Here is a 20,816-nt window from a genome sequence, read left to right on the forward strand (position 1 = left end):
AGTATTCTTTAATGAACTAAACTTGCCTCATTCTATCTTCAACTATTTTTGCACGACTTTGTGACCCTTGCAAAGGCCATAATAATCAGGAAGGCACAGAGCTATGTGGCTTCAAACAGATGGATATATCCTGTGGTTTGCAGCTGGAGTTCCTATGCACCCTGACTATGTAACTACTCAGTTTTACATTATGTTGATGAAGCACATGCCCTGTACACCTTTTTTATGTACACATCAATCGGTAAAAAATAGTGGCATTGCCTTCATGACCAAGAAGAATGGACATTTGTGAACTGACCTAATGACTACACTAATCACTTTACTACATCACAGGATTGGAGCAAATGTATTTTCGTGAAATATCTAGAACATAAGCTCCTTATGTACTCTCTATACTTTTTTGAGTTGTTTTGCTCAGAAGGTCATGTGAGCAGTGTATGTGGATGTTTAGAACAATGACGCTCAAACAGCTTAAGAGTTGTTTAAACCAAATGATAACAATTTTTTTAAGAATTGAACAGCAACAGTATAGCGTGACAACTGTCACAGATACAATGACCATCCTCCCTTAATACTGTGATAATTATGACATTTTGAATGCCAATTGTACATTTTGAGCTTTAAAAATGAAGAGAACTATCTTAAAGGATAAGATTGCAGTTTTATTAACTACAGAAGAATGTTATATAGAGAAAGAGGTTTTCAAGACTGCCATTCACTTAAGACTTCTCGAAGTTTTTGATAAAATGGCGAAGGTATATACGACTGTTCTTCATATTTCTGAGCGACACTGGAAAAGAAAGCTGTCTACAACGCAAGAGCTTTTCTTGAAAAGTGTGGAGAATAGTTCTCTCCCATACTCGAAGATCTAAAAATTCACAGCGAGAATAGCAGAAGAAAACCAACTTTCCTAATGAAGAGCCAGTTTCACCAAACAACTCTTATTTAAACATCAAAGTTCATTAAGTGTCAGGTATCCCACAGACTAAGTTTGTAATTTATGAGTTGGCTCAATTTGTTCCTTTTTCCATTATGATTGTCAGGCACGTCCATTTGATTTCCAAGAAATGTTCGTCAACATACTCAGGGGGCAGCATGATGTAAATACTGGGAGTGATGAAACAAACACCAGCCGTGAAGTTAACAGGGACATAAGTGAAGACTGTGATTACAAGTATGGTATTTCTGTGTATTTTATCTACACTATCTGATCAAAAGTATGTGGACACCTATTAGTAGACACGAATGTGGAGTGCATCCACCCTTCACCTTTATGATGGCTTGAACTCTGCTGGGGACACTTTCAATTATGTGTCTGAATATCTGTGGAGGAAAGCCAGGTCATTCTTTCCCAAGAGCTTAAACCATAGAAGGCAGTGATGCTGGATGCTCAGGTATGGAGTTATAACTCATCCCGAAGGTGTTCCGTTGTGTTCAGGTTGTGTCTCTGGGAAAGGCCAGTCCATTACTGGAATGTTATTGGCCACAAACTATTGCCTGAAAGATGTTGCTTATCACCACGTGCATTGCCATGCTAATGCAAACAGTTATGTTCCTCCGCCATACGCAAAATAAAATGCTATAAAATGAGTTCATATCCTTCCGCATTTAGCATTTTTTTAAGAGCAATAAGTGACCACATCTTAACCACAAAAAACATCCCCACACCATAACACCACTTCCTTCATACTTCAATGTTGGCACCATGGAGGCATTTTTTGTACAGTACACTGAGAACTAAACATTTTGAAAAAAAGAAAAAGAAATCTCAACATAAAAACTTCTAAAATAGAAAGACTGCCAAAGTAACTTAGTAACATGTTTCCACTAATATTGCATGAAACTATTACAGAATTTTTTATAGGCTGATCTCATCTCAAATTGTACAGGACAAGTTCGAATGTGTAATATCAATATTTCAAAGTATGCCAGAAATTATATACACACCAAACGGGAAAGTGTTGGTAGATAGACACAATAAAAAAATATCAAGCTTTCGCAACCCACAGTTGCTTCATCAGGAAAGAGGGAAGGAGAGGGAAAGACGAAAGGATGTGGGTTTCAAGTGAGAGGGTAAGGAGTCATTCCAAACCCGGGAGCGGAAAGACTTACCTTAGGGGTAAGACACTATCTAAATTGAATCCTGCCTGGACAGTTCCGTCCTCCATCCCAGCGGGACCCACCTCCTCTTCCTCAAAATCACCCTCTCCAACCTTCCAGGAATTTCACACTTCCAGCATTGCCTCTCAATCTTTCTTGAAAAACCTTGATCCTACTCCCAACATCACCACAGCTGAAGCCCAGGCTATCCGTGATCTGAAAGCTGACCGATCCATCGTCATTCTTCCGGCTGACAAGGGTTCCACGACAGTGGTACTTGACTGCTGGGAGTATGTGGCAGAGGGACTGCGTCAGCTTTCAGACAACACTACATACAAAGTTTGCCAAAGTAATCTCATTCCTGATGTCCAGGCGGAGCTTCAAGGAATCCTCAGAACCTTAGGCCCCCTACAAAACCTTTCACCCGACTCCATCAACCTCCTGACCCCATCGACACCCAGCACCCCTACCTTCTACCTACTTCCTAAAATTCACAAACCCAACCATCCCGGCCGCCCCATTGTAGCTGGTTACCAGGCCCCCACAGAACGTATCTCTGCCTACGTAGATCAACACCTTCAACCCATTACATGCAGTCTCACAACCTTCATCAAAGACACCAACCACTTTCTCAAATGCCTGGAATCCTTACCCAATCTGTTACCCCCGGAAACCATCCTTGTAACCACTGATGCCACTTCCCTATACATAAATATACCACACGTCCAGGGCCTCACTGCGATGGAGCACTTCCTTTCACGCTGATCACCTGCCACCCTACCTAAAATCTCTTTCCTCATTACCATGGCCAGCTTCATCCTAGCTCACAACTTCTTCACTTTTGAACGCCAGACATACTAACAATTAAAGGGAACAGCCATGGGTACCAGGATGGCCCCCTCATACGTCAACCTATTTATGGGTCACTTAGCGGAAGCCTTCTTGGTTACCCAGGCCTGCCAACCCAAAGTTTGGTACAGATTTATTGATGACATCTTCATGATTTGGACTCAAAGTGAAGAAGAACTCCAGAATTTCCTATCCAACCTCAACACCTTTGGTTCCATCAGTTTCACCTGGTCCTACTCCAAATCCCATGCCACTTTCCTTGACATTGACCTCCATCTGTCCAATGGCCAGCTTCACACATCCGTCCACATCAAACCCACCAACAAGCAACAGTACCTCCATTATGACAGCTGCCGCCCATTCCATATCATATGGTCCCTTCCCTACAGCTTAGGTCTTCATGGCTCCAGTCCCGAATCCCTTGGTACAGAAGCAAATAACCAGAGTCACTTCCTCATCCCCTCAAACCGAGAACCTCCCACAGAAAAACCCCAAAAGTGCCCCACTTATGACAGGATACTTTCCGGGACTGGATCAGACTCTGAATGTGGCTCTCCAGCAAAGATACAACTTCAGCAAATCCTGCCCCGAAATGAGATCCATCATGAAATCCTCCCCATTCCACCAAGAGTGTCTTTCTGCCGTCCACCTTGCCTTCATAACCTCTTGGTTTATCCCTATGAAATCCCTAAACCACCTTCCCTACCCTCTGGCTCCTACCATTGTAACCACCCCCGGTGTAAAACCTGTCCCATGCACCCTCCCACCACGATCTACTCCAGGCCTGTAACCTGGAAGGTGTACACGATCAATGGCAGAGCCACCTGTGAAAGCACCCATGTGATTTACCATCTGACCCGCCTGCAATGTGAAGCCTTCTATGTGGGAACGACTAGCAACAAACTGTCCATTTGCATGAACAGTCACAGGCGGACAGTGTTTGTTGGTAATGAGGATCACCCTGTGGCTAAACATGCCTCGGTGCACGGCCAGCACATCTTGGCACAGTGTTACACCGTCCAGGTTATCTGGATACTTCCCACTAACACCAACCTATCAGAACTCCAGAGATGGGAACTTGCCCTTCAATATATCCTCTCCTCCCGTTACCCACCTGGCCTCAACCTCCGCTAATTTCAACTTGCCGCCCCTCGTTCATCATTTGACACTCAGCAACACCTTTGCCTCTGTACTTTAGCCTCAACTGACATCTCTGCCCAAACTCTTTGCCTTTACATATGTCTGCTTGTGTCTGTATATGTGCGGATAGATGTGTGTGCGTGTGTGCAAGTGTATACCTATCCCTTTTTCCCCCTAAGGTAAGTCTTTCCGCTCCCGGGATTGAAATGATTCCTTACCCTCTCCCTTAAAACCCACATTCTTTTGTCTTTCTCTCTCCTTCCCTCTTTTCTGATGAAGCAACCGTGGGTTGCGAAAGCTTGACATTTGTGTGTGTGTGTTTGCGTGTTTTTTATTGTGTCTATCTACCAGGGGTTTCCTGTTTGGTACGTCACAACATCTTTTTTTAATATATTTTTCCCATGTGGAATGTTTCTTCACATGACATGTATCGAAAAATAAAATATTTTCATTTTATGTTGATTAATTAAAATGTTATTAACTTATCGAAAAATGGCATTTGTGATATTGTGTTAATGAAAGGAAGGTAAAAAATGTAATTAGTAAACTATACTGAAGAGCCCAAGCAACTGGTATAAGCATTCGTATTCAAATGCAGAGATATATAAACAGGTAGAATACAGCGCTGTGGGCGGCAATGACTATATATAACAAGTGTATAGCAAAATTGTTAGATTGGTTACTGCTGCTACAATAGTACTTTATCAAGATTTAAGTGAGTTTGAACATGGTGTTATAGTTGGTGCACGAGCGATGGGACACACCATCTCCGAGGTAGCGATGAAGTGGGGATTTTCGCAGACAACCATTTCATGAATGTACCGTAAATATCAGCAGTCTGGCAAAACATCAAATCTCCAATATCACTGGGGCCGGAAAAAAATCCTGCAAGAATGGGTTCAACAACAACTGAAGATAATTGTTCAACGCTACAGAAATGCAACCATTCTGCAAATTGCTGCAGATTTCAATTCTGGGCCATCTTCAAGCATCAGGAAGCGAACCATTCATCGAAACATCATCGTTACGAGCTTTCAAAGCCGATGGTCCACTCATATAACCTTGATGACTGCATGATAAAGTTTTACGCCTCATCTGGGCTCGTCAAAATCAACATTGGTCTGTTGATGACTGGAAACACGTTGACCTGTTGGACGAGTCTCATTTCAAAGTGTATCAAGTGGATGGATGTTTAAGGGTATGGAGGCAACCTCACGGATCCATGGACCCCAATTGTCAGTCAGGCATGAACATTATTGAGCATGTCTGGGATGCCTTGCAACATGCTGTTCAGAAGAGATCTCCACTCTCTCATGCTCTTACAAATTTATGGACAGCCCTGCAGGTATCATGGTGTCAATCCCCTCCAGCACTACTTCAGACATTACTCAAGTCCATGCCACATCGTGCTGCAGCACTTTTGCATGTTCGCAGGGGCCCTACACGATATTAGGCAGGTGTACCAGTTTCTTTGGCTCTTCAGTGTATTTACTATACAACGTACTGTTTTCAATTACCCAGAATGACAATCACAGTAACATCTGCATTGCAAGCAAGTCTCAAAATTGCATTAAAAATTGCAAGATCTGGGAAACTGTTTTCAAAAGGGGAGTTTGTAAAAGTCTGTCTCCTTGATGCTGCAGAACTTGTGTGTCCACAAACATCATCAGGTTTTAAGAAATTGGTTTTTCGAAACAGTGACACGGGCCGTAAGTGTTATGGCTCACTAGGGGCTTTGTTGCTTCATTAGTTGCACTTGATGAAGCAACAGATCTTACAAATACAGCTCTGGTAGTAATATACGTATCAGATGTGTATAACGCTCTACATGTAACAGAGGATGTATGGACTTATCAGGGGACCTTCCAGTCTTGGAAATTCAGTTTGGGATGAGACTTTGCAAGTTGGTGGCACACCTCAAGTGTGCCCACTCATAGAAGACTGAAAGCACACTATTTAGAAAATTCTGAGAAAAAGGGCTCCCAAGTTTTATAGTTCCATATGCATCTCATATCTGGTCAGAAGTAGCATTCCAGCATACAGGTGAAATAGCTTGGTCAGTAGTGTGCTAGAATGTCATATGACCAATCTGGGTTCGATCCTACCTGGCGGCTCGATTTTACTTTGTTTCCTTAATTGTTTTACAAATTATAACAACTTTTACATAAAGTTAATGACCTATAGTATTACCAATTACATCACAAATAATTTTATTTTGTTTATGAAAAGGCTGTCAGTAGCTACTTAAAGTGTGGATCACACTCGTCAATACTTTCTTTTTAAAAGGTTGAATCATTTCAATTGCATTTTTAATCGAGGTAAATTAAAAGTGTTTAGTACTGTCATTATAACATTATAATAAAATTTGGTGATATTGTAAGCTGTGGAAAGGTTATAAATATTCATTGTAAATTCGAGGAACCAGTGTATTCATGGAAAAGCAAAGTACAGCTGTTGCCCTATTGTATATAGAAACAGGCAGACAGTCAGGAAATGTTAAGGCTTGCACTGAACTAATCAAGCAGTGGACCTTACCTGCTACATTACCACTTCATTCCTGACTTTACAGTGAAGTGATGATAAAAGATGTAGTTATTTATTACAAAAGCTTGCTTGCTGCAAATAATTTGACTGCATCAGAATCTTGAACGAAAATTTCTCGTGAAGCAATGTTGATGAGTGAAGAAATTTATAGACATACTATGGACATGTTGGCTGAAAAAATGCTTGTGACTGCTGATGAACTTGCTCACAAAAATGAAAACTGTGAATATGAACCATTTGAAAAGCATGAAGTCCACAAGTTATCCGATGAATACAAAACAGAAGAAAAGAAGGAAAGAGAAGTAGATCCTCACAAAGCCACAGCCCAGGCGCAAACTACAAATATTACAAAAAAAAGATGCAGCCAGTTAAGAAAGAAAGAATATTTATCCCAATGGGAAGAAGACATAAAACAGTGGGGCTATCAATTTGATAAGTGTGCAGCAATCAGTTCCTGGACATACCATCATTTTTTGTTGAAGCCAAAGACAATTATCAGTAAATGTTTACACGAAATTTACAACATCGGTCTTTAGTAGCAGCACAACAGTTTACAGATTTTTTATTTAAAGCTTCTGACAGCTGGGTTCATATATTCAAAAATAAATATGGAATTTGTCAGCAAAAAGTGACAAGATTTGTTTCAAGAAAAGACAACACAGCGATGATCGAAGAGACTTTGGCTGCGGCACATGCTTTTCGAACCCAGATGTTAAAACTGATACCGGATTTCAATAAAGATTTTTTTATCAACACTAACCAGACAGGATTTTGCTCTCTCTGTTTTTATGATTCTCTAACAAAATTCTTCGATTTTGGTTGTTCTTTCTTTCCAGATGTCAGTATTAGTCTGTGTACAAACTATTTTCATCAAAAGACATGGCATGAATACATAGATACACTGCTCTATATGCTCTCAATCTGTCTGAAAATATCCTACCTAATCCTACCTAAAGTGTGTGTGTGTGTGTGTGTGTGTGTGTGTGTGTGTGTGTGTGTGTGTGTGTGTGAGTTCACAAGAGGCATCTGGTAACTTTGGCCCCCAAGTTAAAAAAAAAAAAAAAAAAACAGGAAAAGAAATTATAAAAATGTTGTAATAATGTCTTCCGCATCTGGAAAGCTAACAACAGAGAGGTATACTGACTTCCTCAACTAGTGTTTGAAGTCTTTATGTGGGTCAAGAACAGTTTCTGTTAATTATTGACTCTTGGGGTGGACAAGCAAAGGCTGAATTATACGATGAAATTCTTCAGGATGATGAGAAATAATCAACATTTACAATTAAAGTGACTCCTCCGATAGGTACTCCACTTATTCAGCCATTGATGTCTATTTTTATAGACAATAAAAAAAATTGATGAAGCATATACAAAATTGCCCTTATTGTATCGATAATAGTAGAGACATAAACTGACAAACTCTCGTGAAGACTGTTTAAAAATACTATCAATAGTCCGTCCATCATCAGCTGACACTGTCAATTTTAAGGGAAATGATCCGATATGACTGGTATGCTTCCAGGGTTTCTTATGAATGTTTCTGATGAATGTCAACAAAGTATGTTTTTCAACAGACCTTTAAAAAAAACATTGTTCCTGTAAACAATCGTCCTTCATAAATTGTGCAAAATGCGAAAATATTTTTTGTTTTCACTGTTTTTCTGCCAATTATCATTCTGGTGCTTGGACATAAAATACAAAATTGACATATGACCATGCCACTGTAAAACATTTTATATGACTGAAACGTCACCCAGAATTTTGTGACAGTAGTAATTAATTTACCTCCATTAAAAATGCATTTGAAATTATTTAACTTTTCAAAAAGAAAATATTGATAATTGTAATTCACATTTTAAGTAGCTGTGACAGTCATTTCATAAGATAAATAAAATTATTTATGATTTATTTGATAACACTTTAGGTCATTAACTTCATTTAAAAGTTGTTATAATTTTTAAAACAATTAAAAAATAAACTGAATTGTATCAGCAGGTAGGTAGGATCACACCCGGATTGTTCGTATGCCTTTCTAGCATGGCTATTTTATCCATATGCTAGAATGCTACTTCTTACCATATATGAGGTGGGTATGAGCTACGCCTAAAACTTTCAATCCACTCCACCCCCCCCCCCCCTTTCTCCCCACCACCTTTCTTTTTTAAAAAAATTTTTCTTGAAAGCATGCTTTAAGACTGCTATGAGTGGATACCCCTGAGGTGCACTACCAACCTGTGAAGTCTCATCCCGAACTGAATTTCCAAGACCAAAAGGTCCCCTTGTTACTGCCTTTCAAAGTGCCTACGACAGATGTGGACTTCCTAGCCGCTGTCAACCAAGTGATCAATGGTGTCAGTACGCATTGGAATCTGTTATTATCAGTGATCATGAATGGAGCACCAGCAATGTGATGCCATCATAGAGGGCTCATAGACCTGATATGCAAAAAGGTAGAATGCACACAAACGAGATGTTGTATGGAATTCACTGCATTCTACATCGAGAGCCGTTTTGTGCAAAATCAGTAATGTTAGAAAACATCACGCAAATTATTACATGCACTATAACCTATCTGAAAACATGTGGGCTTATACATTGCCAGTTTCGCCAGTTCTTGGAGGAATTAGAAGAGGAGTACAGTGACATACTTTACTAGAACAAAGGACACTGGGTCAGTCTAAGTGAAATGCTGGAAAGATTTTTTTATTTATGTTTGGTCTAGTACATTTCTTACACGAGACAGGAAAGAGTGAAGCAAAATTGGAAGATCCTTGCTGGATATCAGACATCACACTTCTCACGGACATTACATCTCGCATGAACAGCCTGGGCGTCAGTTTGCAAGTGAAAATAATTTTAATTTCTGACATTTTGGAACAAGTAAACACTTTTCATAGGCAGCTTGCTCTTTGGGAGATCCAACTATTGTCTGAAAACACTTAAAGTTTCCCTACCCTTGATTTGGTACATGAAAGAGCTGCATTTCAAGAATGTGTGTCAATAATTATAAAAGTTAAGAAGCTATTTTAAGCACAATTTGTAGACGTTACAAGTGTGTCTCCTACCATTTGTTGCTTTGCGCAGCCATTATCAGCATCAGTTGAAGGTGCTCCGAATCATCTACAGATGGAAATGATCGACCTGCAGTGCAATACACGGCTGAAGGACAAGTTCTTTGCAATACAAAGTACAAAAGAATGCTATGAAAACTTTCCACAGCAAGAATTCCCATGCCCGTCTCATGAAGCCATGAGGGTTATGTCCATGTCTGGTTTCGACCTATGCATGTGTGAAAGACTTTTCTATGTAATGAAAATAAATAAATAAAAGTTTAGATCGAGTATTACTGACAAAAATCTTCGTGACTCCTTGAATTTATCATTGTATTGTGCTTTTGTGCTTGATATTAACTTTTATAAAACTTCCTAGCAGATTAGAACTGTGTGCCGGACCGAAACTTGAACTCGGAACCTTTGCCTTTTGCAGGCAAGTGCTCTACCAACTGAGCTATCCAAGCACAACCCATGCCCCGTCCTCACGGCTTTACTTCTGCCAGTACCTCGTCTCCTACCTTCCAAAATTTACAGAAGCTCTTCTGCAAACCTAGCAGAATTAGAACTAATGGGGAAAAAAAAGGATATTGCGGAGACGTGGCTTAGCCACAGCCAGGGTGATGTTTCTAGAATGAAATTTTCACTCTACAGCAGAGACAAGGTACTGGCAGAAGTAAAGCTGTGAGGACGGGGCATCATTCGTGCTTGGGTAGCTCAATTGGTAGAGCACTTGCCCGCAAAAGGCAAAGGTCCTGAGTTTGAGTCTCGGTCCGGCACACAGTTTTAATCTGCCAGGAAGTTTCATATCAGCGCACACTCCACTGTAGAGTGAAAATTTCATTCTAGAAACATCCCCCAGGCTGTGGCTAAGCCATGTCTCCGCAATATCCTTTCTTTCAGGAGTGCTAGTTCTGCAAGGTTCGCAGAAGAGCTTCTGTAAAGTTTGGAAGGTAGGAGACAAGGTACAGGCAGAATTAAAGCTGTGAGGACGGGGCATCATTCGTGCTTGGGTAGCTCAATTGGTAGAGCACTTGCCCGCAAAAGGCAAAGGTCCTGAGTTTGAGTCTCGGTCCGGCACACAGTTTTAATCTGCCAGGAAGTTTCATATCAGCGCACACTCCACTGTAGAGTGAAAATTTCATTCTAGAAACATCCCCCAGGCTGTGGCTAAGCCATGTCTCCGCAATATCCTTTCTTTCAGGAGTGCTAGTTCTGCAAGGTTCGCAGAAGAGCTTCTGTAAAGTTTGGAAGGTAGGAGACAAGGTACAGGCAGAATTAAAGCTGTGAGGACGGGGCATCATTCGTGCTTGGGTAGCTCAATTGGTAGAGCACTTACCCGCAAAAGGCAAAGGTCCTGAGTTTGAGTCTCGGTCCGGCACACAGTTTTAATCTGCCAGGAAGTTTCATATCAGCGCACACTCCACTGTAGAGTGAAAATTTCATTCTAGAAACATCCCCCAGGCTGTGGCTAAGCCATGTCTCCGCAATATCCTTTCTTTCAGGAGTGCTAGTTCTGCAAGGTTCGCAGAAGAGCTTCTGTAAAGTTTGGAAGGTAGGAGACAAGGTACAGGCAGAATTAAAGCTGTGAGGACGGGGTGTGAGTCATGCTCGAGTAGCTCAGTTGGTAGAGCACTTGCCCGCCAAAGCCAAGGTCCCAAGTTTGAGTCTCAGTGCGGCACACAGTTTTAATCTGCCAGGAAGTTTCATATCAGCGCACACTCCGCTGTAGAGTGAAAATTTCATTGTATTAACTTTATAGTTTCTCATCACCAATGATATACACATTTTGGACTTTTTTCTTTTGTCTAATTTAAAACTTTTATTTACTAATTGTGTCTCATCCTGTTCCATATTACAGAGGCGAACATTGTTATCAGAAAAAATTGGTATTAAACCAGTTGTTCAAGGTATACTTATATGCCTAAAAATTATTCTTTAATTACTGAGCCGAATATGTGATATCGTTGAAATGAAGGGTATTCAGGTACCTAACATGGGCATAAAACAAATCCAGCATATTTCTGCACTTTTTATTTTAACCATGTCGTATGTTGACAGGGTGATGGAATAACACAGTACCTTCCCACAACAGCTTTGCACACTGCGAAAGGAGCATGAGAGAGCACTAGGTACAGTGTATCCCAGCTAGTGGGAAAAGTGAACCAGTGACATCCGTGTTTAGACACACATACTGAATTAGCGGTTATAGTTCTGTTTCCCTGTTTACACATATGGTAAGTGTACACACTGTGGCCAGGAAGTCGCACATGTGCAGCAGCTCCCCATGTGTGCAGAATTTCTGGCCGGCCCTGGTGTACTGGGTAGAAAGAACCATTACAGACCATTCAAAATAATTTGACAAAATTTGAATGTGATCTGGAGCAGCAAAGGATGTTTATTGTTTTTCAGCCCTCACGTTCCTGTGGCATGTAGCATGATCACAGACTTGGGGGACGGGGGCTCTGACATTGTTATATGGTTGAATAAAATGGCAAACGGTCCCCCTATAATCCCCCAGTTCGGCAACAGCCTTCGTGCTACATGTGTACCACTGATCACATTTAACATGTACCTGTGTGGTGAGAGGCCATTTAGTGATACCAAATGACTAGCAGTATAGCTAACACTTTCCACAAACATAACAATTCGTATGCAGCCAGCAAATGCTAGTGCAGAGAAGTGTGCAACCAAGCTATTTTGCTTTGATTGACAAAAATCATTCTTTTCAGTGCATTGCATGAAATCTGGGAATAAAAAAATGTTAAAAGTGTTGCTTACACTCTGGCTCACTTCAACACAAAGAACACAAATGTTTATTGTGTTTTACAGAAATGTGTTATGGAGACATGGGTGAGTCACATTTCTCCACAGAAGGTCATGACTGCAGGACCGATGTTTGGCAATCATGATGAGGAAGCAAGAAATCAGTCGAATGTCATTTCCCAACACACTGCAATTCATGGCAGACCTATCACAGTTTGCGGAGGCACCAGACTTAACGAGAAAATGCCCTTTTTGCTGAGCCACCTCCAGCACTGAGTGTAGAGCGCTAGCGGGATGAGACAGAGGAGCCATATGTCATTCAGGTTGGGGAGTGGCCATCCACCCCGACTTAAATCCAATTGAAAGTGTGTGGGAATACATGAAATGAAAGCTAAGGCACATGCATCTCCAACCAGGAAAAGGTGGGAAATTGACCAATGCCTTACAAAACATCTGGACCAACATCCCCCATGACTGCATCAATTCTGTGACCCACAGTGGTTGTCGCCGATGCCAAGCTGTTATTACTACCAGAGTTGGTATCACCTGTTTCTGAATATTCATTGTAACCAATAAATAAATCATTGAAATAGGAATGTGTATCTTTCTTTGCGATGAAAATGATTTCCTTGTCCATCAAAACCAAATAGGTGAGTTGCACTACATCACTGCACTGGCATTTGCTGGCCACATTTGAGATATAATTGTGTCAAAAAGAGTTGCCTATACCACAGGCACTGAGGCTGTCGCCAAACTGAAGGTGGGGAGTGTAGAGGGACAACCTGCCATTTTATTCAAACATATAACAATGTCCGTGTCCCCCCCCCATGATCATGCCATAGAAATGTGTGAAACATGAGGACTGAAAAAGTATAAACATCCTTTGCTGCTTTGGATGACATTCACATTTTGTCAGACAGGAATGAATGGTCTCATGACACTCCAAAGCAAAGAAGTGTTGAACCATCCAGGAGGTGTCAGCAGTACAAAACGTTGTCAAAAACATTGTCCTGTTGCTCATCACACTGCAAACTGTAATTTTTGACTGTAAAACATGTGGGAATCAATGTCCCAGAGGAAGAGATGGTTTCTTAGACACCTTTTATACCATCCCCTGAAGCCTTTTCAGGTCAATTCTGAGCGGTGGTGTGTGTGAAATGCTTTCCTCGGCCACTCATATGAAAATGACATGTTTTAAACACTAGGAATTGCACTTCTAACCTTCATTGCAGAAGCGTCAAAAGAAAGTGTGAAATGTGGGCAAGAGGATCATTAACCCAACTTACACCTTACATGAACTTCTGAGTTCTGGCCTTCTTTTCTCACATTTGTCAACACCATGCGGTTAGAACTGTCAATGAGCCTGAAGGTGACGTCACAGAGCGCCACGTTTTGCACCATTACAGAGGAAGGCCATAGGCACCTTTCAGCCAAGCTTCACGCTTACGCACTGTGATGTGATATAAAAAGGAGATCTTTAAATTGTGCTGTGCAGTTAAATACTGCCATTTAAATGTGCCACATATTTTGTAAACCCAAAGTTTCTATTTTACAATTTTATAAAATAACTTTTACAATTATTTTATACTTTTGATTTTTGCAAGAGAGAAGAAACATAAGTTAACATAAAATTGTTAATAATAGCCAAGCCGAATGTCACTATAATCATTAATTTGGACAATACAGCTTCTAGAACATTCAAGAAGTCCATGTTTTGATATATACAACTGACCATCAGTCAGTAGTTGGCAGTCGGTACCTGCGTAAGTCTTTGTTTCAGCATGCCTACAGCAGGTCTTTTGTCTCACAAAGGTATGTGCAAAAAGCTCTTTCTAGTAATTGATTTCTCTTTCCTTGATTTTTTTTAGAAGAATCACTGTAGTGTATGTGCAGGCATTTATATCTAGAGACAATGAGAAAGAAGATATGGTCACATATATAAAGCTCACATCTAAAAATAATAAAAATTCTGAAAGTGTGTAATTCTGTTATGAAGATCAAGATACCTTAAAATAACAGCTATCACACTCTCAATGGAAGCACAGCTGTCTACAAGATGCCAAAGCTAAAACAATTAGTAGGTAGGTAGTCCTCTTTCATCCATTTCTGCTAAGAATGATGTTCCTAATAACTACGAGAACCCTCCCATCAATGATGCTGTAGTAGCACAATAGGTAAATGGGTTGGCCCAGCTAATCTTATAGTTTCTGAGAATACCTATACTGCTGATGGAAGTGTTCAGGTGTACAGTCCCACATTCATAGTCTGTTTTGATGCCCAATTTGGCAGTGCCCTGCCACTCACTATGGCTAAGCACAGCACAAGTGGATTGGGTTATGGGAAAATGTGTGTGCACAGGAACACGTGTAGAACCCATAGTGCATTAAATGTTTTGCATAATGCACTGGTTCCTCAGTTGTTGTCACTTCCAAAAATAAGAGCTCAAAGTAAAGTAATTATAATTCATAATGGTTGTACAAACTCCTCCTTAGTCTCTGCCTATCAACAAAGAAATAGTGTGAATGGTTCCAGTTCCAAATGGCTGAAAATCACTATTAACATCAAAGAGAGTATCTTATGTGTAAACCAACAATTTTAAAATCCTGGCCAGTGAACTTATCTTGTACCTCAAATAATGTGTGTTTCAATGGAATAACTATTTGTCAATATTCAGAAATAATCACTATCTCAAGTATTTTTTTGTACATTTCTCCTAAAGTTCTTCCTTGATACAGTTTCTATGTCTTGTAAATTACCTCTAAATTCACTTGTCAATGCCATTACTTGCTCGTTGTGTGCTTTTACCTAAAACCTTCTATATTTACCATAAAATGACAATACAAATTCGTTTTTGGAGGGGGTCCACAGTCTGTAAACAGTGACAGTGAAAGTTAAATAGTGCAGTTTTTCACAATGAAGGCAACAGGGAAACCCAGAAAAAAATGAGAGACTGTGGAAGGAAAACCATAATGTAAAACATAAAAAAACCAAGAAAACCACAAAACGTGGTAACAAGAAAGAGAATAAGAGCTCACTGATGCTGCTGCTTTGGTAATAGAAGAAAAAAATGTTTACCTCATGGAGAACCCCTTCCAACACCAAATTTGTTTGTAAGCAAACATAGACAGAAGTGCTTCAACCTCAAGACAATAAAAAGTTTCATTTTCTTCCAAATTGAGGTTTTAACTTGCCTGAAATACACATCCTACTAGTTATCTAACCAGTGTTTATTTTATCCAGACAAATTAAATGTTTTTTTTTAAGTTTCTGAGTTTCACTTTACAGTTCCTTCTCACATTTTTCCTCCACCACCACCACTACCAACTCGCCTTTAACTTGCACAGTCTAAATTTACTGGCAAATGCTAAACAGAAGTGTGTAAGGTCCTAAAGTTTAATATTCATTTGTACCAGCAAGTTTTGTTTGTATATATATACAATACTACTTACCCATGGCCTATTGGCACTGTGGAGTCGTCGACCACTCAGGCAATCTGTATGGTAAGTGCGATGACAACACTGACAGCTGAGCTGCTGTCCTTTCCCATTACCACACACAGAACACACCGTGCAGCGTTGACACACCCAGTTTGACAGTGAGGTGCTACCAAACGCTTTTATGTTTGGATCACGAAGGCCGTCTTCCAGGCAGAATCTGTGGTATGGCTCGCAACATGAGGCACAGTGAATAAGCTGGTTAAGAGGGAGGAAATATGAATAAATATGCAAATTATACATTCAGACATAAGATATGTAAATTAAAAACTAATATCAAAATTCAAAATATTAAGCCAGTAAGAGTCAGATGAAGTATCACAGTACACTGTTTGAGAAGCTGAAGATGCCGCTAACCTAATAATGCAAGCTAAACTAGAAAAAGTATATCATAAGTATCCTGTGTGATGCACAGTAAATAAACTCTGAAACATAACAGATAAACTTTGTTGCACATTTATTAAGTCAACACACTATTACTGCTGAAATTCGGTTGGCAAAGCAAAAAAATATTTCCGTACTGCTGGTCATTAACACAATAAATGTGTGAGTTTAGGGAATAACAATTTGTACTTTTGTACCTACATCTAGATTCTGATCTGATTGTGGTAACTAAAGTAAGTAAGTAAGTAAGAAAGAAAGAAAGATAAGTGTTTAACATCCCATTAGTGTCGAGGTCATTAGAGAAGGAGCACAAGGTTGGATCAAGGTGGGATAGCAAAGTAAACCAGCTATACCCTTTCAAAAGAACCGAGTAATTTAGGGAAATCCTGGTAAACCTAAATCACAGACCACACAATAATTTTGAGAGTCCACAGTGTGATAACCACTGTGTTACCGCACTCAGTGCAGCATCTAAATATCTTACCTTCAACTATTACTGGCATAGCAACAACACCATCCCTAATTGCCACCAGTTTTTTAGTGTTTACATGAAACTACCCACATTCTTAATATTTAATGGCCATCATAACACAACCAGAAAGCTCACTGAAATGTCACTTTCAGTCACATTGCTCTTAATTTGTGTCGTAGAATTTGAATTTATAACAAATGCTCCTCCTGTTTTGGTGTAAACCTGTGTTTATTTTTCATATGTGTTGAAAAATTTCTCTCTTGTCTAGAATATAATACAATTATGGCGAAGCATGTCTTGCGACACTTTCCCCTCTACCAAGTGCTTCCCCCTCAAACTCTAATTGCATGGTGCCATCACAGCTTCTCTGCAGACTACAGTTCGCTTGTCTGTAAGTGATCAAGGGAGGCAGCATCCCTTTGATTATTTACTCAAAGCAAAGGCTCTCAGCTCCTGCATATTCACTCATTCTTGGACTATGAACAGGCGTAACTGACTCAATGGTCCACTTGCTCCACTCTCGTTTCTTAATATAGCACTACCTCTCAATATCTCTACTGCAGTTCTTGAGAATGTCTAAAGGAAGAATACTGAAAATAGTCTTTTCTGTGAGGAGTAGAGTAAGTATTTTTTTGCACACAATTTGGATGAAACATCTTAAACGTTTAATACGTAAAAAAATTCTCAAGTCAAAACATTTCTTTTCACTACATGAAGCAACACATGGGTATTACTCACATTATAAATGATGAGCTTTAGTGAACAAGTTAAAAAAACAAATACAGGAGTTGTCTGAACCAGTAAATCCTTAAGAAAAGAGTTTAGCTGTATCTTGTATGGTATGCTTCAAATTTTCAGACAATCACAATTGCTACAGTGGTGGCATACTCTTGAGAGAATGTACAAAAGAAATGGAAAAAATGTTCTGTCACTATGATGCTTTGACACATATCACTAAAAAATAAAATTCTTTATATGGATGATAACATTAAAACATATTAAACAATTTAACTGCAAACTTTCAGTATTATTTTTGGTATGCAGAAGAGAGTGCTGATCAAACCTATCTTGGTTTTCTACTTTTATTTGCCTAATATTGGACAACTTTTTTTTTAAGATGAAGAGGTATTCACTTTGGTTCCAGAATATCATGTTTGGATATTTTTAGTGCAGTTAAAAGGAGTGATCACAAAACTGGCAGTTTTAGAAAATACTCTGCAATTTGTACCAGTGGCACAATAGCTACAGTGTGCAGCGAACATTGCTTCCTCACTCAAAAGAAATAGAACAAATTGTTTAACTTTTTATTTTACTGTTCACCAAGAAGCACAAATTGAGAAAAGCCTCAGAGTGCTGTCCACAAAGAAGGCAATGTAAAGCAAAAGTAATAGGTGGAGGAAATCAATCACCATCTCTTGAAAATTTACACAATTTTTGGAAGAAGTTGATGTAGAATATAGAAATGTACTACTCCATTCCGAAATTCATTGGTTGAGCAAATGCCCCCTCCCCCCACCCCACCCCACTTAGAACAGAATGTTTCAAGTTTTTAAATGTGAAATTGGATGCTACAGAATTTTAAAATAAACATAAGGATTCATTTTTTAAAAATCAGAATTCACATTTCTAACAAATTTTGCAAATCGGTGAAATTTTCTGAACCTACAGCTGCACAGAAAGAAATGCACTATTTCTCATATGTTTGCAGATATTACTGGATTTCAGTGTAAACTTACATTGTTTAAAATTTATGTTTTAATAGCTTAAATCTTGTGACACTTTTGTATGGAGAGTAAGTAGGGTTCATGATCCCCAATGACTTATGTTCATCTCTGCAATTGGTGGGCATGGTTGTGTTGGGTTGCTGGTGTTACAGCACAAATAGTGCTCGGGCGGCGAGGGTGGGGGGCAGCTGCTGCTCGCTGGAGGAAAATGGTTCTTGAGCCACACTTCGCCAGGACTGTTATAATATGTACAGCTAAATGTCAAGAGTTCATTCTTATTTTACTCATTTGTAATACCACTAAAGGGGTGTAGTAGATACATTAAAAATCCTTTTCTCCTCAATTCTGAATCATTTCAACAAGTCATATGAATGGCACACGCCTAAGAAATATGTTTCAAAAAACTGGAAGGCAAACATAATATTTAGATTTGTTGAAGGGCTCCTGGGAAAGTGGAGTGCATCTGTAAGTAAACCGTGTGCAAGTTAGTTTCATGTTCCATGGACCATTTGCTTGATAAATCATAACGATGTGGAATGAGTCATATTACATTCACATTGCAAATTAATTTGTAAATATTGCTACAAATTGAACATTTATACGTCTTTTTTTAAATTATTGTTAGTACTAATATCAAATATGAAGACTGGAGTTGATTATTCCGACCCACCAACTTGTACACATACAATTACAGAAATAATTCTACAAAACAAGAGGAGTTGTTGAGGAGATACTTTTTGGGTTTATTTTCAAATTTTAATTTTCTTTCAACTGTGGTAGATTATTTACAACAGACTTCATGAGGGAATAAATATACAACTAAAGCAGCAGTCTGTATGTCCAATTCCTTAAAAAATATTTGCAAGATCATCATGGGTGAGCACCCCATATTATTGTCACACCACATTTTTGAGCAGCGCACACTTTAGTTTCATAAAGGTGAGTTACCACAAAACATTATTCTATTTTATGAAAACTGAAGCTCATGGGGGGAGGGGGGGGGGGGGGGGATGGGAGAGGAAGGAGAGGGAAGGAATGTCAGCTGCATTCGGACTTTATGCGGATTCAGTGGTGACGAGCCAAAATGTGTGTCAGACTGGAATCTGTGCCCAAGATCTCCTGCTTATTAGGCAGTTGCATTAACCATTGTGCCACCCGGACACAGTGTTTATCGCAATTACATGGGGTATCTTGGTACATCACTCAGAAAACCCACATTCCCATCCAGCACCACCTGTCCACAGTCTCTGTCTATGTCCTCTTTGCTTACTACTTTGAGATTCCCACAGGAGGTCAAATGTGATATTTCATTCGCAGTGAAGGTGTTGGATTCATTGCCCATTGAGGAGAATAAATTATATAAATGCATTGTGTATGTTCTCTCCTTTCTGTGCCCCCCCCCCCCCCTCCTCTCCCCCACCCTCCACCCCTCCGTCACCTACAATTTCATAATATGTATCACAGCTGTGAACATGTCCAAAAGAACAGACACCACACATTTGTATAATTCATTATTCCAAATATACAAAATATGTGAACTTACTGATCTGTCTCACCCCAAGATTTACAATGATTCTAAGTTCAAACATGCCCAAGCCAAGTTATTTTAGGAAATCCAAAATGTGTCTTTTTCCAGTTTAAATTCTCATCAACATTGACACCTAAGAATTCTGTAGTTTTCACCCTATTTATTATTTCCTTGCCATATGTTACATTTATTACTAGCATGGTTCCCCTGCTTATGCAGAACTGAATATGTAGTACCTTTTCAAAATGGAGGGCAAGACCATTCCCAGAAAAACAGTCAATGATACTTTTAAGAACATTGTTTAACATATCTTCTGTTGCTGTATGTATGCTTGGACTGATTACAATACTACTGCCATCTGCAAAAAGAATGTTTACATATATGAGGACCATTAGGGGACCTAAGACTGAGACTTGGAGAACTCCATATATGCTTTGTCCCCAGTCTGAATAATGTCCCCAAACCACACTGGCTGCATTATTAAGTACAACTTTCTGCATTCTTTGGCTTACATCTGACATAATCAAACAGTTGGCTAAAGTATCAATCCCATAAAACTTCAGTATATCTAGGAGAATATTGTGATTCACACAGTCACATGCTTTAGATAGGTTGCAGAAAATACTAGGTGGTGGCATTCAGTTATTTAATGCTTGTAAAATTTGTTGAGTGAGGGCATAAATGGCATGCACAACAGAGCGACTCTTCTGAAATCTGAAGTGCGATTTGTTGGACTACTTTTGTGTCTAAGGTAAGACAGTATTGT

General features: G+C 39.5%; 1 protein-coding gene across 1 annotated transcript in view; it reads right to left on the minus strand.

Moving 5' to 3' along the window:
* Positions 1–20,816, minus strand: part of LOC126297970 (histone-lysine N-methyltransferase trithorax-like) — a 116,012-nt gene that overhangs the window by 69,076 nt on the left and 26,120 nt on the right. Inside the window, exon 3 of the mRNA XM_049989286.1 lies at positions 15,898–16,140. Coding sequence (XP_049845243.1) covers positions 15,898–16,140 — 243 coding nt within the window. The remainder of the gene's footprint in view (positions 1–15,897; positions 16,141–20,816) is intronic.

The sequence above is a fragment of the Schistocerca gregaria genome, chromosome X (assembly GCF_023897955.1).
Source record: "Schistocerca gregaria isolate iqSchGreg1 chromosome X, iqSchGreg1.2, whole genome shotgun sequence".
Lineage (NCBI taxonomy): Eukaryota > Metazoa > Arthropoda > Insecta > Orthoptera > Acrididae > Schistocerca > Schistocerca gregaria.